This window comes from Bombus pyrosoma, linkage group LG10 (assembly GCF_014825855.1).
Source record: "Bombus pyrosoma isolate SC7728 linkage group LG10, ASM1482585v1, whole genome shotgun sequence".
In the NCBI taxonomy this organism is placed as follows: Eukaryota; Metazoa; Arthropoda; class Insecta; order Hymenoptera; family Apidae; genus Bombus; species Bombus pyrosoma.
In genome coordinates, this window is record NC_057779.1 from 15,968,266 (window position 1) to 15,994,597 (window position 26,332).

At 30.6% G+C, this 26,332-nt stretch overlaps 2 protein-coding genes across 26 annotated transcripts in view; one reads left to right on the top strand and one right to left on the bottom strand.

Annotated features, from left to right (window-relative positions):
- The window catches only part of LOC122571474 (moesin/ezrin/radixin homolog 1), a 36,204-nt gene that overhangs the window by 3,106 nt on the left and 6,766 nt on the right, over positions 1 to 26,332 (bottom strand). For 2 of the 4 annotated variants that reach the window (XM_043735256.1, XM_043735257.1), the window contains 6 exons: positions 2,423 to 2,545; positions 1,389 to 1,661; positions 981 to 1,310; positions 593 to 835; positions 345 to 520; positions 42 to 258 (listed from right to left, as the gene is read on the bottom strand). In XM_043735256.1, coding sequence (XP_043591191.1) covers positions 42 to 258; positions 345 to 520; positions 593 to 835; positions 981 to 1,310; positions 1,389 to 1,661; positions 2,423 to 2,545 — 1,362 coding nt within the window. Of the gene's footprint in view, positions 1 to 41; positions 259 to 344; positions 521 to 592; positions 836 to 980; positions 1,311 to 1,388; positions 1,662 to 2,422; positions 2,546 to 9,129; positions 9,163 to 11,022; positions 11,050 to 26,332 lie in introns of those variants that run through there. The other 2 variants (XM_043735254.1, XM_043735255.1) reach the window with 2 other exon arrangements.
- LOC122571478 lies at positions 2,563 to 25,817 on the top strand. 22 transcript variants are annotated; one of them, XR_006318072.1, is made up of 5 exons: positions 2,563 to 5,944; positions 9,446 to 9,521; positions 9,601 to 9,774; positions 23,071 to 24,814; positions 24,923 to 25,817. XR_006318072.1 is itself a non-coding variant. In XM_043735277.1 (3 exons), the coding sequence occupies exons 1-3, from the start codon at positions 5,689 to 5,691 to the stop codon at positions 9,653 to 9,655; spliced, it is 387 nt and encodes a 128-aa protein (XP_043591212.1). In that variant the 5' UTR covers positions 2,563 to 5,688; the 3' UTR covers positions 9,656 to 9,774. The 22 variants fall into 22 exon arrangements, 1 of the variants encoding a protein (XP_043591212.1); XR_006318073.1 differs by having other exon boundaries at positions 23,071 to 23,169; positions 23,608 to 25,817; XR_006318077.1 differs by having other exon boundaries at positions 23,071 to 23,169; positions 25,551 to 25,817.

A 26,332-nucleotide genomic window follows, 5' to 3' on the forward strand; every position in this document is an offset into this window, starting at 1 on the left:
CTCAGGGTGCAATAAATTTATATACAAGCAAAGATCACTACCTTAAGTTGATCGTGAAGGCGTTCGTTTCTTTCTGCCAAGGTACGTCGCTCCTCAACAGGATCAATTATCGATTCATCAGTTGCAAGATCTTTAGTAACATCACCATGAGAAACTTCGTCTTCTCCTTCCTCTTCACCTTCTTCATTTTCTTCAACATGATGATGATGCGGCGTTGTACTAGCTTGATATGCTCGATCGGCTTCTTCCTGCCTTAATCTATAGATACAGGTGTAGAATAGAATAGAGTTGACTTTTTTCTCATATTTTAAATAACGAATAGTTGCATAACAAAAATTACATACTTAGCAGCTTCAAATACTTCTTCTAGCCTCCTTGCTTCGGCATCCTTCGCCACTACCTCAGATTGTATACGTTGTATTTCTTCTTGCTTAGCTCGTATTTCTTGCTCAAGTTTAGCACGCTCAGCTGCTTCCATCTCATGTGAAAGTTCAAGTTTTTCCATCATAGCCGTAAGTTCCTTCGTATAGAAATAAGACACATAGAGACATATATTGTAGAAAAATTATATTTTATACTAAACTATACGTACTTTCTGACGATCCTCTAATTCCTCCTTCGCAGCTTGTAACTGTCTAAGATGTTCTTCTAAACGTCGGATCATTTCTTGAGCTTCGTTTAATTCAGCTTGCCGCCTGTCCATTTCTTCTGCCATATTTCGAAGTCGTTCTTCATATTCTTGTTGTTTTCTCTCAGCACGTTCTCTTGCAGCTATTTCTAACTGTAACTTTTCTCTCTGTTGTTGTTTTGCAATTTTCTCTTCCCTTGCTTGCGCCTTTAAATTATAAATGTTTATTTTGTGATTATAAACCCAATTCATTATCTATGAATTCATTATCTATTAATTTTAAGATTTAGAAATAGCAAAGAAACTAAGCATTAGAAATGCATTATAAGCGAATACTTGCACAGAAACATACCTTCATTTGCTGTACATCAATTGTATCTGGTTTACGTCTACGCATGTAGAGTTCGTGATTGCCCATACACAGTGCTAAAATTCGTTTATTGATCTTAACTCTAGTTGCAAAAAAGACAAAATCCGGTGCCTTCTTATCAATTGGTTTAATTATAAATTTCTTCTCGTTAAATGAGATATTTCTTATCTCAGACCATGGAAAACCAATTTTTGGTGTCAATTTGTCATCTTTTTCATAAATGTTCAAACCCAAAGCATCAACACCGAGCCAAAGGTCTGTACCTTTTTTATTACGAATTTCGAAGTAATTCACTCCGTACATCTCCAAATCCTATGCAAAAAAGGAACGTATATATACAATATATTGATTAAATATTAAATTAATAAGAAGAAGCTATTAAATCATTACCTGCGCGATTTTTAGGTATTCCATCATAGCATCTTCACGTAACATGCCACGATGTTCTTGCCACCAATTAGTGATGGAACTCTCCCATTCCTCCTTGCTCATTTTATGTTGATCCACAACTCGTTGCGGTAACAAGCGGTCATTTATTAAAAAGCCAGCAGTATGTGTACCTTTTTGAAAATCTCCGTGTTTCGCTTGGACTGCGTAAGACGCTAACAATACAGATGTTTCTGGAGGACAGTAGATTTCATCCGTCAAAATAGCGTTCTTCACCTAAATGTAGTCCACATAATATAATATATATATTAGGTTCAACTTTTTAATTTCAATGTTAGTTGTCATGTCGTCATGTATAAATAATGCAAATACATCATATTCATATTATGATCATATAGTATTCAGTATAGTTTTTCTAAACTCTGAACAATTTTCTGATTATTTTGTCGATTAAGATCTATTTATATATCATCATTGTTGGAAGATGGAATTTTCAATACTTTTCTTGTTTGAAAAATTGTATCTTTGGATCAGATCGATGTTTAGTACAATTAAAAATCTCACTTTCATTGCAATCTTTAGTCTGACTTAAAACATATATGATGGTAATAAACGTAAGCAGTGAGAATTCATGATAATGATAGTGACAAATTTTAGTCAACAAAAAAGTAAGGTAACTAATCAGATTTACATAGAACTATGCTGAATGTGCCCATGTATAATGCATTATATGATACGATTGCGTTCGCTTTGATCTATTTCGTAGATTATCTGAATGATAATATGCACTTATGTACTCAACCTTGTTACATTGTAATACAATTCTACTTATAATACCGAACAGTTTGCCCTCTATAACTAAAACTTGAAAGTAGTACATACACACACACACTCCTACGTATACATGCGTACATACATAAGTACGCAGATACATACAAAGCACATTTTGTATATTTACCTGTATAAAATTTGGGTTAAGTTCTATATTAATTAAGCATTTTTTTACTCCTTTTGATAAATACTACGATCAGCCATACCTGAAGATAAAAGAGACGCAACGTGATATCTTGAATCAATTCCTCGGCAACGTCTTCGGGATAAAACTTGGCGCGAAATTTGAATTGCAGGGGAGTCTCTTTCTTGACTTCCTGGTTCATCACCTAAAACGTTCGTGAACCAATTAGGAACAAATATAAGAAGAAATTTCCATAAGAAACATAAACGTAGAAAATTCGATAAATAAATAACAAACTGAAATCACCCCATCATTTGAAAACGTGCAATGCAGTGTATTTCTCATCGGTATACATGATGGAATATAGTGACGTTGCATGCGACATAAAGGATGATAAAAATCCTATGATTAGAATCCGGATTTTTATGCTTTTATGGGAGACTTAAAGATACAAAAATGTGTAGAAAATACAATACATAACATGTAAGAATCTATAAAATAATATAAGATCATTCTATAAGTAATGTCGTGTTTATATGTAATAAAAATTTAAAAAAATGTACAAATTTTATTATATTCATTAATAAATATATATATATATATAACAGTAGATATATATATATATAGATATAACAGTAGATATATATATATATATCTCTACTGTTTTCTCGAACTACGTCTGACATTTTTTAATTGCTCTTTGGGAAAATTTTATGATATCGATGAAATAGAATTACTTCCAATCGACAAGTACATATTTAAATTCGTTAATAGTTACAATTTTCTTTTATATTAGTAATTCAAAATGAAACATAAGAAACGACGTTACTTATGGAATGGAATAAATGTTTACCCAGATCCTTCCCTTTTATTATATTCATGAAGATATGTGTTTACATAAATATCCATAGTCTACTCATGACATAATTATAATAGATGACGAAAACGCTAACGTATTAGCACGGCAAGTGGTTGATACTATCTTTTTATCGTATTACAGGTAAGCAGTGTGACTTGTGACAAAATAATACGGACATTAAGATATCTAGTTTACCAACTCTCACTTTTGAAATCGATATATTTATTTATTATGGTCCGGAATAGGTAACTCTTATCCAAAATACATATGTGTATTCTTTTATTAATTTAATGACCTTGTATGAAAAAAATATGTGGTATGTGTGAAATTTCTTTTTTATTACTCGTTCAAAGATACAAACACGATAGAGATTGTTGGAGATATTTCATTAATGGAGAATGGTCATAACGTTGGCGCTTTGATTGACACGATTATCTGTAGCCGCATAGGTATACGAATATCTTATCTCAACATGTAAAAGAAAAATAAGAATTGTACAATGAAAGGCAATGAGTAACACATATGTTTCTCGAACTGCCAACTGACATTAAATATTAACAAAAACTAGAACATGTACAATATTGTTCGCGTGAATTTCAGTTATTCGTCCTTAACCAATCATAGAATTCGATTTCTGGTTCTAAGTATGTTAGGCTCTGTATAAGTAATATCTTTATTTATATTTTAACTGGGGCCCATTATTTTGATTAATGTAATTGATTAATGTGCGAACATCGTAATTGTTTTAAAAATATATTCTTACTGAATATTTGCGTTATTAAAAACAAGTGAAAGTATATATAACAAATTTAGAAAAGATACGTCAGAGCAAATACCTTTAACTTTGACGAGATTCCTCACAGACTTTCAAGGTAACAAATGTCATTTAGTCAAAGTGTCTCCGTTACAATTTATGCTACATATGCGCATTTCTTACAATGAGTACCATTCGATTATATGTAGGTGAAACGTTTATGGAACACAATAGCATGTCTGAATAAAATAAAACAAACGCTTTTACTTTAAATTAAAAGAATGATTTAAAAAGAAAATAAACAAAATACAACGACTTTTAATTATAAAAATAAGTAACTGATGATGTTAAATAATATATTTGAATGTTTGTAGCTCATAATACAAAATATTGCAGACTTATTATAATTATGTACTTCAATATCAACTAAATTGCCTTTATAAAGAATTTAAAAATGCGAAATAAGAAAAGAAGAGGAAATGAATAATTGTATTTAAAATGAAAAAACTTAAGCACAAATTGAAAATGAGACAATTCTGTTAAAAGCGTTGTTAATGAATGTTGTTTAAAATCGTTAAGTAATATTATCCACATCTTTGTATTGGCGATAAAAATCGAGTTTGATTAAAATAATTATTGTAATACTTGACAAATTCACTTTGAAGTGGGATTTATCTGTCAATAATCAATAAGCACAAAGACACTCGTTATTTAACTGGTAGAGCGGAAACAGTTAGCTACAATTAAAGGAAGTAATGGAACAGGTAAGTCTATACCAATATTGATATTATATTAATTTTTAATAAAAATGTACATTTTAATATCAACATTAAATTCATTGTATCTACAACTTATAAAAAGGGTTGCACGTTTTAATTAAAATTAAAAAAATCCAACAAACAGGTACAATGATCGTAGAATATTAAAACGATTTAGTTGAATCAAACTTATAATCGATTCTCATTCAATATTGTTATTTGACCGTCCGTAATTTTTACAAACAAATTTTACGACGACTATACAAACATTTTATAAAGGTAAAACATTGTCGCAAACTTTAAGATCCGTTATAGATGCGATAATAGACAATTATTCTGTGATATCTATAAATCCTTTAGATATTTATATTCTACAGATACATTGCTAGTATATCTTTTCTTTTTCATTTTTATACAGACATATTTTACTTTTTTTCGGAAACATTTGATATAAAAGATATATTTATTATTCTACGTTTCTATTAAAAGATCTGTCAAATAGTGGAATCACCCACTTGTATGCCTACTTTCAACGCAAAATGTAACAAATTGCTTCTTTGAATTTTAAAAACCAAACAAATTGAAGCTGTATTTTTAGATTTAAAAAATTTTAAAGATTTAAAAAAGGAGAATAAAAAAAGGAAAATTTGAGTAAACCTGACAAATAATTAGGAAATTATTGAAATCTTTAAGAATTATTATATTACTTGAAATAATACCTAGTACATGTATTATATTTATTATTACACATACTATATTCTGTACATAGTTTCGTTCGAATAGAATAGAATGCACTTTACCAGTCGATCGTTAATTTTTATCTGATCGAAACATTAAAATTTTTCTATTTCAAAACTCCTATTAGTATGTAAATGAGGAATAATTATAGGAGTTGGCAGTAAAGCGAGTAAACAGACACGGTCTCCAGTCATGCTCGACTCTCGTAACTGCTCGTAACACACGCTCGAGCATTGGGAATGCGGAACCGCATCCGCTTGGGACTTATGTTAGACAGTTCATATACGGAAGTGTCAATCGAATCTGTAGACACGGTCGCCTTGACCGCGGCTGACGTCGCAGTTCAATGTCGGTGTAACGCGACTTTTTTATTATTATTACTAATATTGCTGCGCGGTTGCATAATTTCACGGATAGGAACAAGGAACTGGCAAACGACAGGAGGAAGAAAAAGAAACAACATGATGGACATTGAGAAGTGCGTGGAAATTGCAGGTATAAGCGTGCAGCAAACTTTGAGAGGAATTATCGATAATAACATGTTGTTAATTCTTTAAATCAGTGATGGCCCCTGTTGTGCTGATAAGAAATAAGTAGTGAAATTGGAAATAACGGTAAAATATAAAAATAGAAAACACGAATATTATAGTTAATATAGAGGAAACTGTATTTCGTTATATATATTAATTAACGATATCTTATTATTTCTTTACCATTAGTTATTTACTTTATCGACTAATAACTGAATAGAAAATTTCTTTTCATTCCTGATTTCATTAGGTTGGTAAAAAAGAAACGAATTAAGCCTTTCCTTACGAGATATCATTATGGAAAATTCAATCGAATTGAAATATAAATGTAATTTTGCAAGTTTCTATTCGTTTCTACATGTTGTTACATTTTTAAACGCTTTGGGGATTTTTCGAAACGTCTTGGAAAAATTTTGTTATGAAAATAGTGTTGTTACAACTATGTTACAATAATCGAGATTTTTATATAATTCGATAATCCAAAAATTTCTTCATACTGCGATTAGTTTATAAGTTAATAGGAAAAACACGTAAGTTGCAACGTTATTATAAATATCTTTTTATGAAAGTATAAATGGAACAATGATTATAGATACGGATACCGATTAACTATTTATTTTCCACCAACCTAATAATTACGTCTACCGTAGTTAATCATTAAATGCATTTCCTTATAATATTGTGACACATCATTTACTTCTTCACAGCTTTACCGTTGCTCTTGAATATAAAACATATGATCATCGAGTTATGACAGTGTTATATCTAGAGACTATTTATTAAAATATTTAATACTGATTTCATATGTATTTAAAAGATATGTATTTAAAAGATATTCCGTTCTCTGTGATAGTCGCGTGTGTATTGTTAATTTATTAAGAACAAAGTAAGGAAATACATAATGTGAATGTTGTGTAACGTCATTAAAAAATATAAAGATATAGTAATACAATGCTCATATATAAAACATACATATCAAATTATTGGAACATCAGAAATGTATGAAAATATTAGATACTCTAAAATCTGCAGTAAATGAAAAACTTCACTAATTAAACAAACAAACTAAATGAGAAAAAGAAAATGTCTACGATTTAAGAAATATAGTTCATCATGATACTGTAAATAGTTAAATTTCAACCAATTTGATAAAATTGTTGATACCTAGATGGAGAAATGCAAGTGAATGAAAAAGTGCAGTGAAAAAGCATCGAACAAATTCATAGAATTCCCTTTCATAACTACAATTTTACGAAGCGAATTTAATAATGCAAATTGACTGAACGAAGATTGCAAATGAAATATTACATTAACGGAGTATTGATATCCTTCATGAATTAAGGAAATAAAAACTAGCAGAAATTTAATTTAAAAAGTGTTTCCCAATACGCTCGACTTCTTCGTAATGGTAATTTAAAACTTTATAGATAATGATTATTGTTAAAAAAGCATTTATTAAACACCAATATTATCATAGTCATATATTTACGTAAGTTAGAAGAAAATTCTAATTAATACGATAAATATTAGATGACGATATTAGAAAAAACATATTTAAAAAATTCACTCAAAATTTATATACATATATACATATGTGCTGATTGTATTCTTTAAAAGATTGAAATTTACATAGCACTGTAATTTTTTCAACGATTGATTTTTGCAACGATTAATATGATATGAATTGCACAATACTTTATTCTATGGAAAATATGTAGCTAAATATTTCTTTTTTATAAATCAATGTTATTAACTACATTCTCGCTGTATTCAATGAATTCATTGGCAAAATAATCGGAACATAACTCTGCATATGCCTATAATGTTTGCAACTCTTAAGAGATGGAAATGTAAGACTAGAAAAATATAAAAGTAACATAATAACTATCAAAGATCGTAAAAGAAACAACCATTTTTCGTTTAAGAAGAAAAGAATTCAACTACACGGATAGTTTAGTTCTAGCGATTATGAAAGATCTATGGTAATATCCTTGTAATGTGTGACGTAATAATATTTTTCATTTATTGTCACATTCAGAATAACAGACGATTACTAAAACTACTTAAACTTTTTAACGTACAATGAATGTAAAGCGACAAGATTAAACATTATCGTGTCCTATATCTATACATACAAGATAACTATAATAAATGTGCAAATCATTCTGAATTGCTATAATGAAAATAAATTGATTTTGATAAAGACAAAAAATGCATTTAAAGATTAACAAAGACTGTTAATTATCTAATAAGACTTACTAATTATATTAATTATTTCTGTTGGAATTAAATAACACAGATAGAATAAATAATAAAACTGGGCGATAATTATAATCACTCAAGATAGTTCGAAAAGTAAGAAGCACGTGTTGATTCTTAAGAAAATGAACATTCGTCGAGTAATTTGCCACAGCAACTGTCAATTGGTAGGCCATGGTCATTTATTTTTCGTTCGATGACACTAACAAACTTTCAAAGTGAATGCGTGATGGGAAAAGCAGCAAATTGCAGTGTTTAACCTGCATTAGTATGTACACATAAGGCGTTTCTTTAAGCGCCGAGATATCGATCCTCGATCAATTATTATCAACTGTTTCTATAAATTCATATGAATCTATGAACTAAATGTATGTGTCTGCAATTGATCAATTTGTTTCAATCCACGATTAATTTTGTTAGTTTACCGTTGAACAAGTCTCACATACATATCGATATCGATATGTGTCTCTTAACAAGGAAAAATTTACTTTTTACTTTGCTCGTCATACATATATAAACTCTGTAATGTACACATCATACACAAACGCAGTCTTTTATACGCGAAAAATAGGAGCAATTAAATCTTACTCGGTTAAAATAATGCGAGTACAATTTGGCAAGGTAGAGTTTGCTTCGGGGAATAAAATAAATGGATTAAATAAGCAAGGATTGTTTATCAATATCGAGCAATCTCCCGAAAACGTGTTACACTCAAAAATCTTTTCTCCATTCCAAAACGCTAAAACGTTAATGTTTTTATGTTATTGCGTAATGCGGAAGTTTGGTGAAACAGCAGGTTATCATTTAGTTCGAGGATTTTAATCTAGGCGCTGGGACAATTATCTTTCGGTTCGCGTCTACGGGTTTAGAAAACTTTAATTGCGGTCTTACGTGCCAGAATTTTCGAAGGCCACACGGAACCACCTGCAATTATTTGCCAATATTGTCAAATACTGCTCTTGTCTTGCGATTTCGCTGACGTCGAAAATGAATTCGATAAAGGACAGTTCGAGATTGTTTGATAATTAGAACGGAATAATAAGACATCGATTTAACTTACCATTAGTCGTCCTCGATTATTATAAATAAGATATTTCCTATAGTTGCTTAATAATATTTCTTGCTCACGTAAAATTACATATCTCGTTAATTTCAATTTTACGATTCGAATGACCTTTAATTTCAGTTTTTACAATTTCATTTGTAGGAACACAAAGAACAAACAACTTTCAGAAATTACAATTTTACCTTCGTCCTAAATCGATTCATTATCGACAAAGTAGGTATGTATTGCCATTAGAACAACTAAAAAATTATTAAATGTTTTTTATATATAATTAACATATCAAACTTTTTGGAAAGATGTTTGCACGAGGCGTCAGGGAAACCGTCATCATTAATCAAGATACTAACTTAATCCTAGAACTATAGAGTGGCTCACACAAGTATTGCAACATCCGTAGAAACTTTTGTGTGTGTTACTATACCTAACAATAAGTGTTCAGATACTTTGGACAGCCACTTGATATTACAATTGTAAGTATGTTTCTCCTCTATTTAGTGTTCCAGCATTATATTATTATTATTCGAATCGTTTAAATGTAAATCCATAATTATCTCAATGTGAATTTATAATCGTTTCAATGTAAATTCATAATCATTTCAATGTGAATTCAGAATCATTTAAATGTAAATTCATAATCGTTTAAATGTAAATTCATAATCGTTCAAATCTTCAATTTGAAGCAAGCTGTACGCTAACTACGAAAAGTAACTGTATAACAGTGTCGTTATAAATTGTTTCGATATACGCGTATGCTTTCCAAAACATGCCGCTCCGATCTGAAGCGAAATACGCTGTTGTACGATAGAAACGTTAGACGTTAGAAACATGCTGCAAGGACATCGATAAATCACACTAGTCATGATTTAAAAACGTTATGCTGTAGTACCGTGAAATTATAACAAAAGTACGTGTAAATAACTAATTACTCCATGTCATTACAATATACGATAAATGACAATACATGGATGATGCTGCTCCTTGCAGTCATCCTATCGAGTATAAGTGTACAAACAAATTAGAAACAACGAACGTCGTAAAGCGTAAGGGTGCCGATTAAAAACAGGAAACCGACGTTCCACTAATGATTACACTGGTTAACAGCTGGAATCTATTCTAGGTCTAGTTCTAATTTTGGCGTACCTTGTTATGTCTCTAATCGAGAAATTTAAGCGATAAACGATATGAATGCCGAAAAATAAAGAAACTTCTGTTGCTCATTTCGGACGAAATAAAACATAATTTGGAATTTTATTCTTCAAATTCAAACAAGATTTATTACACTGCAACTACTTGAAAAATAAAAAAACTCCTTGCAAATCTGAAGCATTCAATTCTTTACATGAAAAACTAACTTTCATATTCGTACATATCAGTGATGGTTTACTATTTATCTCATAGCAAAGATCACACATCTATATTTTAATTCCGTTGAATTTCGTATTTAAAGATTTCCCGATATTAATGAAAAATTGCATAATCCAAGTATGACACTGTGAAACAATTTTATTATTTCATTACATAGTTAAATGCGAATCGCCTGAGGACTTATCACAACGATCACGATTAAGTAACATTTATGATTGTTCGTGCATCGTATAAGTATAAATGTAAAACGAGTGATCTTGAACTTATAATTAACAGTGCCCTCGTACGAGTATAATTCGAAAACATAATGTGCAACATGATTTATCACGCTGATTAAACTCGTGGTAACTTACCCTAGACAAGAACGGAAGTAGTCCACTCTTCCAGTTGTTAGTATTGCGGTTGGCATGCGTTCAAAGAATGAAAATACGATAAAGTTTAAGTATAAGAACAAGCTGTTTGAATTATCGGTCACATGCTTGTCTTTAAAATTAATGTGTAACACATATCAACCTCGTTGCATAAGTAAATGAAACAGTGGTTAGACGAGTAAATAGAAGATCATAGAAGAACACATTAATTTCAAAGATTGTCCGTGCGCTTGGAATCATCCTTGTGGAGGATAAAACACCAAAGCTGCCTGCTACATATATTTATTAACCACTTAATGCACATATCCGTGATATATATGTACATACATACAGCATCGTGAGTAATTACAGACTCAAACATATTTTCTGCATTATCTCTTCAATATTTCCAGGAAACCACTAATCATGCCTAGATATGTTAAGTGAAATTGTCCTTATAAAAGGGAAATTGAACGCTATAAGATATACTAGGAGATGGTACATGGCAAATTATCGCCTTTCGTAACTAAGATAGAAAACGAAAAAACAATTTTTCAACGAGACAATGCACCTATTTATACAGCCATCGCTATAAAAATTTGATTTCAACATTTCGGACTAGAATTATTATCTATGGCCAGTATTGAGTTCTGATCTGAACCCGATCGAGAACCTATGGAGAATTCCAGCGAGAAAAGTTTACGACTAGGACAAGCTACCTCTAGAAAATATCGTGGAACTTAAAAAAAGAATAAAATCCGCGTGGGCTGATATTCAAGGCGTTACTTTAAATAAGTTAGAGGATAGAGTACCTAACAGATTAATAGAAATAATAAAAAGTAAACAAAAATCCACTATATACCGAACGAAGACGTAACAAAATTAACATTAAGTTTATATTTCTTCACAGCTAAAAAAATAGTTTTAAGAGAAAATTTCATTTTTTCCAGACTTCGAGAGGAGAAATTTTTTATTTGTGGTATCTTCAATTTTCGTTTTAACATGAAAAATCTGAAAATGGAATTGAGTTTATAATTATCCACGGCACTGTACGGGCATATCTCGCAAATTTGCTCATTTTAAACACTTATCTTTAGAAATTTAGACCATGACATCTTATACTAAAATATATAGCCTACTATTTTAACAATTTCTAAAGTAATAAGACTTATCCTAAATCTCCAGTTTCATCGTGTGTTCTCCATTACTCGATATCAATTAACACCTATTAAGTAAACATTCATCACCTATAAGGTAAACGTGTAACTCTTCAAGACGGAATCTCTTGTAATGGAAAAATTTCATCATGCATTTTCCATTATTTTTGCAGATCCGTACATGGAATTTTAACCAATACATAGTGCTATGTTATATATCTCATGAAGATATAAATTAAATATAAGTTAAACTAAAAGAGGCTTACGTTAAGGTTAAGGAATTATGCTGAGATTCTTTGATCTTGCCATCAAATGATCAGATTTCTAGGAAAAATAATACCTCAATTATTAATGTTTTGCAAACAAAATGTTGCGAAATTAATTCGTCAATAACCTGAAAGTGAAGAAAAACAGTTTAGATTTTGGACTACTGTTGTGTAGCACAGAGCTACTAAGCTGATATACAAGGTGGTCTAAAAATCTACACAATTCTTTAGACACTTGCGATAGTCGGGAAAAAATGTTTCGAACAAAAGTTTCATCAGCTTTCGATCTACTACAAATGGCAATATTTTGAATTACACAAAAAATTTCACTTCGATGAAAAATCAGGTCACCTTTATATTTTTAAATGGAACAATGCATTTCTTTACACTCCGTTCGATGCATTTTTTAATTCTCTACAGAAAGGCATTGAGATACTTGGGTCGAAAAATGATTATTTTTAAAAATATGTTAGCTTTAATGTCGTAAAACTTGTCGTATAAAAGAACGAGAAAACAAGTACAACTTTATCTTTCCTTGACTTTTATGCGATAAGTTTTACAACATTAAAGCTAAAATATCTTGTAAACTAATCATTTTTCAACCCAAGTATCTTAATATCTTCTCGCAGGGAATTGAAGAATAATAGTATATAAAAAGATCTATTATTCCATTAAAAAAATAGAGGCGACCTGAACTTCTCATGGGAGCAAAATCTTTTTTAAGCCTTTATCATTGCAATTCGTAGTCGATCGAAAGCTGATTAACTTTTGTTCGAAACATTTTTTTGCCCAATTATTATCGGAAGAGCCTGAAAGATCGTGAGGACTGATTTTTAGACCACCCTGTATATATACATCGTCTTAAAACTATACTTGAAAATGTTTAAGTCACTGCATAAATTTAGTAACGTGTTATGCTTCTGTTTAGTTTGATTTCCATCAAAATAATAAATTCTTTACGTATATATTTCACATAGATGTTTCATTATATACCTACTTATTATTTATAATTATATTTACGCTTTTCATATTTTTCTAATTTCTAATTTTCTTCCGCAATTCTTCATCAGTTGACTGGCCGTGGTGATATATAACCACTGACGCAAATTGAAAATAAGCAAAAAGCAGAATATGCGTATCGAACAAGAAAATGTATTACTATATATCATAGGTCAGTTTTTTATTTAGAATTAAATTTTTATATATATCAACCGATTTAGTGGCTTTAATAAATTTTCAATAATCAACGTTACTGCTAAATGAGTGCAGACAATGAAAACAATATTTAACGAACGAATATCTCTATAACGATGAAAAAGACTGCTGTTTTGATGTAAGTCACGACATTAAGGAATGCTGATACGATATTTTAGGGCAGGGGAGAAGATTGAAACACAAGACATGTGCATAATCTCACGTTACAGATGAGGTGTATCTATTATTAAATGTGTAATAAATTTTTCTTGAAGGCATAAGACGAAACACGGAAAATATTAAGAATAATGATACAATTATAAATATCATGTTTACAAATTCTTTCTGTGATACGATTAATTCGATAATTTGACTTTTCATTTTTCGTCTGTTTTCTTTTTTTTTTTTTTTTTGCAATTTCCGTTACGTCGCGTCTCGATATTGCCGTACATAAATAAAGCTATAACCAGCAAGTTTTATCCTTATAATTCTATACCTTTCTAGTCTCTCCTACACTGATTTTCTTTCTTTAGATAACGTTAGAGATCAACAAGAATTCGAAAACTGTTTATTCTTATGGAATTAAATAAATGAGCAGCTCGCATAAATGTCTAAGTAGATATTATTTCCGGTGTAATGCAATTGCGAAATACGCGACATTTTTCCCATTGATTCATACTCTGCTCTTTGTTACTATTTATACGAGGTGAGTCAATAACAGGAACACAAAGAAAGGATATTTTTCACTGGGTAAAATGAATGAAAGTGATAAAGAGGCAACATTTTTGTGGAAAATTGTAGTAATTATAATAAATATATTTTATGTACGTTTTTGAAAGAACCTAGTTCGAACCTCATGTCACATATTCTAGGATATATGTATTATCTGTGCATGCCTATAAAAGTAGGCAAAAAAATATTTCTGATAGATTAAATGGGGAAAAAGCTAGATTAATCGCAGTCTGTGCAAGAATGTACATATGTAACAATAGAGTGATAATACAGAACAGTCGATATGTGGAAATTCTGGACTATCAAAAATGTTCTTCCAGTGCAGACCGGTCCCATAGTATAAGTAGCAGCAAAGAAGATAAAAAAAAGATGTATCGAAGAAACGCGAATGAGGTTGGCTGCACAGTTGCGGATGGAACAATGTTTGCCAATCTAATGGAACCTGCAACATGTTACGTAATGATCGACAGTTCGCAAGTAAGAGAACGCGCGCACCTGTGTAGCCTTTTTGATTCGTGGCCTGTTGCGGAGCACCGGATAAAGGATAAAGCTAATTTCCACGGAATTTTTCGTCAGCAATTTGCCAGCTCTTCGAACTTTTCAAGCCTCTTGAAAAGTTTCAATCATAACATCTAATCGAAGATTTATCATTAAAAATGAGCAGGAAGTGTTCAAAGCATATGTCATTGCGTAATTTCGTTTAAATATTTACAAATAAAGTATGAAGTGAAATATTATAACGCATTAATATGATACATATTAATTTTAATATTAATTAATATCATACATATTGTCATGATACTGGTTACAATCTGCAAATGCAACGATATGATCAAAACACATATTCAGAGTTATTAATTGATAAGTATTATTTAAGGCGTAATTATAAAAAATTACACGGAATTTGAGTATAAACATTATTCAAGATACGAATCTAAGAAGTCAGGTTTAAAGGATTTTTCTTTCACAAGTTGCAATTGTAAAGCATGGAAGAAATTGTTACGTAATCACTGCAGACATGTAAATTCATATTTTCGTGGATGTAGTTGAGAAATGAAACTTTGACTATTACTTCGTCTATTAAATATTCTAGAGAATACTATGTTTTGGATATATCATATATTTTTGCATCTACAAATTTTCTACAGCTGTACGAAAATTTTCAATCAAATAATTACTGTAGGAGTTCCATATACAACATTTCTCATGAAACGAGTATTAATAGCAATCGATTAAAAATTCATCCGAGTATTCGATTCATGATAGATAAATTCCCAAGCTACGACTCCAAGAATGACACATTTCCACATAAATTGCAGTCGTTTGACCCAAATGATATATACCCATCATAAATCCAAGATAAATGTTTGATTAATGGCTTAATATTTTGTTTTTTGATTATGTCGTGTTCTGTTAGAACAAAATCTTGTAAATTTTATTTCGTAGATTCGAAACACTGAGTAAGTGAAAATATCAAGTGTTACGATGGAACATGTCATCTGTGTTCATATATTATTGACTTTAATCTTTTATTTGTTATCTATCACAAAAAAATGTTCTATTTATAAATACATTTCTATCTATTATGTATATACTGTGGTAATTTATTTAAAATACCTCCGTTACATAATCGCACAACATAATATCGTAACCACGCTAAATGTTGTTTAAAGGCATATTTTAGAACTATTTAAATATTTTCATCGAATTCTTATCAAAATAAAACTTTGTCTTTTGCGGGCGAAAGAAACTGAAATTTAGTTTTCAAAACAAATATACCTAAATATGTATTTATCTGATGATAACAATTTGTTATATTCTCTACTTTATTTTTCATATGTGAAAATAAAAGCATAGAAAAAGATATAGAACATTTTATATATGTATGTATAAGGTGCAGATGATTTCGTGCTTGTAACTGAAATAATCTTTGCTTAAATATTAATCTTTTGAAAAACATTGACATATACATTTATTTATTTAGACTTATTTGCTAATTGCTTTAATTTATTTCAAAAAATATAAATATTATTCCAAGTAGATTTTTCTAATTAGATAAAATCCTCTCATGAATAGTTGACCTTAACACTAACCTTACTAGGCCTGGTATTTATTTTGGCATTTAATTTAAAACTGTACATTGATTGTTATTTCTTTTGTTCATCTAACTTCTTGTAATGTAAATTCTTATATTATTTGATTAATCAGTTTCTCAATTTTTATTAATATAAGAATTTAAATTATTTCTTTCTTTATCAACGTCCCACATCACGTGTTAATGAAGCATTTTAATTAAACTGCTAAAAAGAGGCCTGATATAACACAAACAGGTCACATAATTTATTTTTAGATCCGTTATATAATTTTTCAAAATATGATGCAATTAATCATTCTCTAGAAATAATTGTAAATACTATTATGAACTATTATCTGTAAAATAGTTTAATATTATTATGGAAATACATATATTCTACGATTATATATTGTGGCATATATATATAGAAAAATTATTTACAACTTGTTTATTAAAACATATGTATGAATTTAACACAATTTCTCTGAAAAATTGCGATACTCTTTTGCTTTTTCTTCAAAAATTAAAAAATATATTGTGTTATAAATCAAACAATATTTCTCGTTCGTTTCTGTTTTTTAATACACAGCTTAAATCTATAATTTAAAAAAGAGAAATAGAATGAAAATAATTAAGAATACAATGTACTGAAAGCGACCCTCACATATATGGATCATTTTATCATTGAGACAAACATTGTTTACGTATAAGCATCACAGAAAGGATTAAAAGTACAGTTTTATTTTAAGAATATAGCTAATGATGCCTGTTGATAAAATAAGGCATTAACATCACTCATCCCATGAAATAATACGTGCAAAGTAATTCGAATAAGAATGCCGCGTATGACGCTCATGATTCATCGTATTCTTGTCTCGTGCGCATAGTTCCTATATCAAAGGGTTAACGAGAATCAGAGGGAAAGCATAGTATGTTGCCCGTACGATGGGCAAGTCCGAATGGATGGTAACAAAAATTCATAGACATCACGCGAATCAACTAACCTTGAGGCTTAACACATACTAAGCAGGAATCAAATTTGTCTTTTATTAAATTTTTTTCGAAATACAACGTCTAACTAGTAATTTATCGTAAGATCATTTAGCGTAATTGAATCTCCGTTAGAATCTCGGAAAATCTCAGACCATTTACTAAAGCAATTTTGCTAATTTTTTAAATTTGGGATGTGGCATTAAAACAGATAAAATAAAATATGTATGTGTGTTATCAATTGCGATTTTTCAAGAAAAATTTGAATTTATTAGTATCTCAATTATTTTTACCGATAGAACAAAATGATTTCAAGACGAAACTAATTCTTCAGAAGAACGAACATTGTGATATGGTATGTATAATTGGTTCTAAATTTCTCGAGTTCTCACGCTTATCGATATTTTTTTAATGTCTTTACAAGTTATTTTTACTTTTATAAAAAAAGCTATTAAGATATTTGTGTTTGAAAACGAATAATTTAAAACGTATTTTAATCGTATATATTTAACACGTGCCACAGAAATTTTTAATGAATCAATTATATGTATAACGTGGAACTTGGTGAATATAAGAATTGGAAATTTTTAGGTGGTTTTATAGCTCTAAGGTACGATGTATTTATTTGCTAGATGACCTGATATTTCTGCATAGTAATGTACATGTATGTACAAAAAGACAGACGAGATATTTGGTGCATAGATACAGAAGTGTTAACAAAGTTGAGGAAAATTACAGCATTTACAAAACGATTGTGCGTTGGTGGACAAACTCTTGTTTGTCCAACAAATAACCGAAAGCAGTAGCACGATTGGCAAGGCCAAGAAATGATAAAGATGACTAGTCTCTGGGATAAAGTGAACGGGTGGACGGTTTTCTTGTTTCCTTAAATGGTGTCGACGTAATGACTCATCCATCCAGCGTTATTTTCATGCAATTGACGTAACATACTCGCGGTTAGGCCGTTTTAACAAAACCAGCAGCGCACCTCGTTCGTGCACAATGCACGCACAACCTGTGTGCGCTCTGTCCTTCTCCTTTTTTCGCTTTTATCACGTCTATAAAACACTAGCTGATAAGCTGGCTAAGCTACTTTGCTAAAGAACAGTCGCCGATATCTCTTCGTTTTGTAGTACAGCTCTTTGCTTTACAGAACTCTTAAGGACAACGTCATCGATATAACGTGTCGAAACGCACAGATAACTCAACTCTCCTGACGGACTTGCGCTTCGCCCGATAACGATCTTGCCTTCTGCATGATATATTTACGCGAAGATGATTACATCGTAGATGCCGATCGAACCGTGGCTGACTCGAGCGTAAATAAATAAATACACTGGTTCGCGTCAGTATTCGAACGCTTGTAGACATTGACTTTTATGAGTAGTATTACCTACATACGTTATACTTGCACGTTTGAAAATTTCATTGACACTGTCAATCACTATCTTGATTATGTTGGTCAGTTGTTCGAAGTAAATCTGAAGATATACACATTGTGTATCCGGTTTATCTCGAACTACTCAAATATTTAAATAAAATGAATAATGCGAAAAAATGTACGACATTCTGGTGGACCTTTTATGCTCTTGCGTATTTGACCTTGCAGTAACCTTGAAATCTTCTATGAAAAACAGGTTTTTAAATAGACAACTGTCTTTTTTATTACACATTCTTGTAGCTAACAGTCTCTTTTCCAAACACTACCAACTCTTACACTTGTCACCATCCTTATAACTAACTCATACTTGTAACTTTATGATTTGACTATACTTTAAACTCCTTAATATACTAACTTTAAAATTCGGTCTGATGTCGGCATTAGCGTTGCCCGGTGTACACTACGGGAAAGTATAAATACATTATTCGTAATGTTACTACGTGCCAATGTTGATCAAAATTTTACTCTAATAACAGTAAACGAATAAAAATAAAGAATCAAATGTTATTCGCCGCTGATGAATAAATATCCAATCGTACTTATCTGGATAAAAAATTATTCGTGCAAGAATTTTCCTGAATAGAAATTTGATCGAATAATTTATTCAGATAGAATTATATATTATATACCTATCAATATTAATATTTTATATATATTATTATTATTATATCATTTTCGCTATATTAATTATATATTATTATTATTGTATTATACTATATTTTAATATAATATTTATATGGTATATCAAGGGTAGATATGGTACTGAACGTGAGAAATATTTTCAGGCTACATTGTTGTAATATTTCATAGGTTTTTGTAACTAACTTTTTTCAAATGCCAGATTAGAAAGTGTATCGTTCCTTGTAAATTATTATTTGATAAATTAATAGTGAGAATTGTACCGGTACCTGTATATACTTGTACAAAATTAAATAGAACAATTATTCGTATTATGCAAACAATTGTGCAATCATTATTCGAATAAATATAGAAAATAATTGTTACGAGTAACAAATAATTATTCCACTGATTTATTCTAATAATTATCTTGGATAAATATTTATTCGAAACAATTCGAATAATGCCCAAGTCTACTGCATATTCGTATGGCATTGTAGATAGACAAGCCCGCAATTTTCTAACGTTTCCGAAGCAGTCAGTACGAACAGACACTTTTAGGTAATACTTAGGAAATACACAAGTTTGTATTTTCTTGAAAACATTTATCTGTCAGCTACAAAAATATGTAATACAAAATAGAGGTCTTTATTTAAAAATTATAACGTTACCTTCGTAGCAGGTTTCAAGATCATCATAAGGTCAAACACACAAGATACATAGTATATCTCTGTGGATATCGTGCAATTTTTGTCTGAAACATTTTTTCGTATCATTCATGTTTTTCGAGACATTTGAGCGGCCTGAGATAAACCGGACACACTATATATAAAAGTAGAAATGACGAGATATGCATGTACATATTTAGTACAAGTATATGTACATTTCCCAGAAATCATAAAAGCGTTAAAACATATTTTTAAAGTATTTGTATTTAGAAATTAGTGAACAAGATGAAGGCGAGGAAAGACAAATTTCCTCAGTAAATATGTAGATTACTGCACACTTACAAAAATTTGATTCCTTGAAGTTTTATATATTTTTATACACTACTGATCGATCGGCGCGAGAATCGGACAAGTCCAATGCGTTCATAACAATTTTTGGACTTACTCAATGTGACCTTTGGGAAGAAGAATCAGCTATGTCTAGGACTTGCCCGGCTTTTGTTCTAATATATAGCGTTAATGGTTGCATTAATGTAGCGTTAATCTGTCAGCCAAAGTGTTTCGAACGTTTAGTAAACATATTCTGTTAATCGCGTGTCTTTTTTCTCGTCGATTCAAAAAGTCTTCGTCAATTCAAAACAAAATATTTCACTTGAAATTCTCAGCATTTTGGTCCAAAAACCTAACCTAAGTCCAAATGTTGAGAAAGACAGGTACATTTTTCAAAAATGTAAGAAATATCATTTCTTATATCATTTGTCATACTAATGCCTTGCTAGGTCCAAAATATTAGTGTAGTAGCTTCAACGAGTTGTACTTCATTCAGTTTCATTCAAATTTCTCACAGCATTAGAAATCTGCACTTGCCCGATTTTTGCACCAAGGTCTTCAATTACGAATGTCGCTATCAGAATCGTTTCGTGTCAAGGAGACGCTAAAAAAAAACGAAAGTACTCTCGTATCGCGTGTCCGTAGTCCAAGAATTATTATTTCCATAAGATCTCGAACAACATGAATAATCGCGAATGACGGCATTGTTTCATTTAATAATAAATAGATACATATAATCCTGCATATACCGAGAAAATCCATATGATACTCACTGAAAGATGAGATTTTATATCAACAGAAGATTGTAGCGTGATGTGCTCTGTTTCATTAACGGTGCTAATTCTCTCATTAAGCTGTTATTTCTGACAGATTGTGAGGACTTAATTATTAAGATATGTATAATTAACGGATTTGTAAATCAGCCAACAGATGTTGAATTAACAAAAGGCTATTTCCAACAAGATGGAATAATCACACGTGCGTATCTATAATACAAGACACGCTTCTAATAATAGAAATTGACAATTTTCTTCGTCACTTAATCTTTTTCTTTTTTTTCTTTTTTTTTTTTTTTGTAACTCGTAGATAGTAAATCGTTCTTTCTGAAAACGAATCCTCATACGTAAAACCATTAGTCTGCACTTTTGATTTATTTTCTCATAAACAGTTATCTCCTTATCGGTTGTATCGCCATCGCTGGAATACCTTGTAACCTCCCGAAATTGCACCGTTCACCACTAAAATTTTCTTCCAATTCTTTCACTATCCAATTCTTTAGGTTTACCGTAAAATTAATAATTTCTATCGTTATATAATAACTAGTTGCTTGAACGCTACAGGCGATTATTTTTAATAATTTCTTTAAGAAAAACATGTTTCGCAAGATACAAAGTCCACACATACGTAGATATTCAGAAGTTATACGTAAATATTCAAAAGTAAATATTACGGATTAAAATACAGAATTAGTTAATGAACGAATGTTCGGAATCGATAACGAGAGACTCACTCTACAGGTCAGTCTCCCACGATATAAATAATTTTGTCAAGCATTAAACATTCAAAAATGTAAAATATTCCAATACATAAATATAAAATAAAGTTGTGACTCTTTCAAAATTTGTTATTTTTTTTTAGCAACGAATTGTTTCATTACTGTATACCTATGGTTGTTGCTTGCTTGATGCATATGAAAATATTCTAATAAATAAATATGACATGAAGTTTTTTTTACTTTTTCCAAGTTTCTTAATTCTTCTAGCAACGACTAGTTTCATTACTGTCTACGTATGGTCATTGTACATATGAAATGATGATTATTTAGACTTCCAATTTCACGAACCATATTAAATTAACCTTTATAATTTATTAATTTTTATTTATTTCACCTATTAAACTTTATACTATCGTCGATAAAATATCATATTAAAGGAAAGGCAAATTTGCTATAAACTAGGTATATTCGATGTTAAAAAGATTTATAACATAGATATGAAAATCTTATTAGCTATTGTGAATAATCAAAATATTCGTTTAATTTTCTTGCATGACGAAACGTGTCATGAAAACTGTTGAAAAAATAAATTTGTCGTTTGGAAGAAGTTAGAGAAAACCTGATTAATTGTCTGATACATAGATTATTAAAACACTGTAACAATTTCGTTTGGAGAATTTTTAAATTCTAGAATTGATAAGTTTGATAAATCTAGGATAATAAAACTAGTTAAATTTATTTTGTTTGAAATACATGGCGGTCTTGAAGAAACTACCTGCTATTAAAGTTTCATTTAAAAAAGACATTTTGTATGCACCAACCCAACAAATGTAATTTATTCCGTTTCAAAATTACGAACCTTCTCGCAATTTGTTGGACGTCTTTTTTAAGAACAATTTACAAAAAGACGATAATCATCAATGCTTGTCTAATATAGCAAGGAGAACCAGTCTTCTTGTTTACATAACAGTTTCTTCCATTCATTTCTCGAATAACACAGTATATCTTAACAGAATTGCACTACTTGTACGTACAAATTCCTTGTATCTTCACAGGCTGTTATTTTCTCGTTACTTTTTCTTTTAGATAAATGCGAAGGAGGCATGACGAACTGCTATACCAATTTTAACGTTACTCAGACCTTTCTATGAAGAAAACAACGAAAAGTATCAACTTAAAAAATCGGTAAAATTCCTATATATGATAATCTATGCATAAAATTCTTCCAATCTATTTCTTTCTCCTATGTCAGAATGTCGTAGTATTTCGAATCAAATATATATTTATAATTATATATATATACACACACAAGAAGGTGTTTAGCTAAGGAAGATGTTCTATTCTATTACCACTTTTCCTGTTTAAGATAGTTTTCAACTATTTCTAGATTGCAAATTTTTATGCAAATTTATATTTTCACAATTGAAGAAACATAGAAATTAATTAGATATTCATTGTATCTATTAAAAATTATAATCTTTATTGTATATGTATAGCTGTACATATATGTATATATTTTTTATGTAAATTTTATTATGTAAATTGTGCATTACGTGCGCTCACACGTACCTACATATACATACTTCGTTTCTGTACAATTGTATTGTATCGTACTGCGTCTAGATTTCGTAAGATATGATGGTACATGCTGTTGTATTGGTTGGACTTGACAAGGGAGCCGATACACGTCGATTTCGAACTTTGCACGAGTATTCGTTAGACGTTTCTAGAAGTATAAGCATAATTCGTTCGTACCTGTTTTTTACGTCAAAGAAATCAACCCTTTTATTCAAGCCAGACCACCTCTGTAAGTGCTTCTAAGTCGTAAATGACAAAATATATCTAAAAATGATTGAAATAAACGTTATACCGTGTCTTGAGGCCTATAAATCGGCGCGAAAAATTTGTTGAAAAAAAAAAATCATGTCTTTTACGAAAATTCCATGAATAGGTACGGTATAGTATTGTATGTATTATATTGTATATCTATATGTATACGTAATATAAAATAAAATTTCACTGTAAGCGTCTGTAAGCTAATCTCGAGAACTGCTAAACGCATTTTTATACGGTTCTCACCATTTATCGAATAAGGTTTAGGCGTGTGAAACGTTAACATATGACAAAGGAAGCAGAAATCTAAAATATGAGTCAGAGACTAGAGATGGCATGAACTGTTACTTGTGAATCACGACTCGATCACGTTCGTCTGCAATCAAGGGGATTTTTTACAGCAATTTGTAATTTTTCCTGATCGCTTCTCATTGATAAAGGGCATAACTGTTCTTCGCACGAATCACGTAACTTGTATATTTTATATTAACGATATCAAGCGAATATTGCGATTTTAAAATAGAGAGGAAGAATTAATGTTTTACTCTTTAAGACACTGATATCAGATGAAGAAAGGAAAATTGAATCACTTTTCGTTTTTAATATTGAATAAAGTAAATTTACGATATATAAAAAAAACTTAAGGCAATTTTAAATTAAAGTTCTATGCAGATATCTCTATGCAAGCTATATGCAAGTATTTTGTAAAAAATAATTCAATCAGGATCAAGAATTGCGATCACACTGAGCAAATTCATCCGAGATAGAAAAAAACTTCATTCATCACGGTCGTGAATGAAGTTAGATCACGACCATGATTGTGATTCTACGATCACTATGATAGATCACCCGTTAGTGATCTTACACGCCATCTCTAGTGACAATCGTTTCACGGACTATAGAATGCCTAGCAACCCAACAGAAATTCACAAAACTGTCAACTATGTTACTAGAAGAGATTATATAATATATAATGTTCCGGGAAAAACCTGAGTATGTAAGTACCAACTAGTATTTGTACATAGATCGTGTTTATTGTATAGTTTTATACATTAATATGTTGTATAGCATGCGTATAAATGGTGAATATTTGTTACATATTCAGGAGGCTAAGCAGGTTAAGCGAGATCAAGTGCTTGTAACCTCATAGCGGAACCAACAAAGATTAAACATCTAATTATATATATATATATATATATATATATTAAGTTTCATTCAAATTGTGCCTTCTTGCATCCTTACATTTCGCATGAATGTATAAAAATTCGCAGTCTGATTATTTCCAACGCTGTACTACTTTAAATAAATATCATTTTCTTCTTCAAATCTTCTTCCACAATAAAAATGCCTCAAAAATGAAGCAATTCTAGAGGCAGTTAAAGAAGAAAGTGGAAATTTGTGGTTTATGTTTTATGTAGCTTTAACCGCAAGAAGTCTTTAACAGCGCAAGCTGTTTCCTTTCAATACTGTTTCTAGCTCTCCTCTTTTTTATTCTTTTTCTTTAAGCAACAGAATCGAAAAAATATGCATATTCAATCAATACAAATCCCACAAAAAAATATATTCTCCGTGTAACTTCTACATACATTTTCCAATTAGTTTGAAATTTTATCAATATAACCATGGCAGTCTCATTATAGCACTAATGAAATTTCAAAATGTTTTCCATAACACACACGATATATGTATGTATATGTATATAGCTACGTATAAAAGTCTTCTACATTTTCTAGCGATCCACTATAGCTATAAACAGTCTGTCATCAAAGAAATTTGAGAAGCGACGACCTATTTGCCTTTCCTACCGTTTCTCTCGATCCGAACCCCCCATTTCTACATCGAAGAATCTCGGAACGTGAGAAAAGCAAGTCCCTCCTCCCGTGGCTTACCAGGTCATCTTCAAACTCGTCGTCGTCCGTGTCCGAGTCAGAGCGACCTCTCAGCTTTCGAACTTTCTTTTTCACCTCTTTCTTCACCACCCTCGTTATTGCATTTTCCGGCTGCGGGCAATCGTTCATGCGTTGTTAAAGAAAAAGTCTACCAAAACAACCAATCTAACCGGAAATCGACTAGCTGCCTCCATACTAGGATATCGCCTAGCGGTTAAGATAAGTCAGCGATACATTCGTCGTTGGTCCTTTTAATACCCGGTATACTACTTGCCAGAAATACACAGAGCCGATAGACCGGCTTCGTTTCTATATTTTATTACATTCATCTTATTGCAATGCGCTAAAGTTTCCGGCCGTACATCTAGATTCGATCTTTCACTTATATTCCAAGCTTTGTACTGCAAAAATATTAAAAAAAGATATATTTTGAAGAACTTTCCTCGGGTATTATATCAATTTTATTGATAATGAAGAGAAATCAGATTTAGAGAACTTCGATATCGAACGAAAAATTCCATTGTATGGAATGCGTACAATATAAGAATAGCGCTGAGAATGTATTCTCGACCATTTACTCCTCTTTCACTTTTTACAGTTAGTTTCGCCGGATCTGTGAATCGAAA

Excerpts from the sequence above, each read along its gene's own strand:
- LOC122571478 (XM_043735277.1), top strand. The coding sequence starts at position 5,689 with ATGCGGAACCGCATCCGCTTGGGACTTATGTTAGACAGTTCATATACG. Across the intron at positions 5,945-9,445 it reads GAAGTGCGTGGAAATTGCAG|GAACACAAAGAACAAACAAC; the intron begins GTATAAGCGTGC and ends TTTCATTTGTAG. Across the intron at positions 9,522-9,600 it reads ATTCATTATCGACAAAGTAG|ATGTTTGCACGAGGCGTCAG; the intron begins GTATGTATTGCC and ends CTTTTTGGAAAG.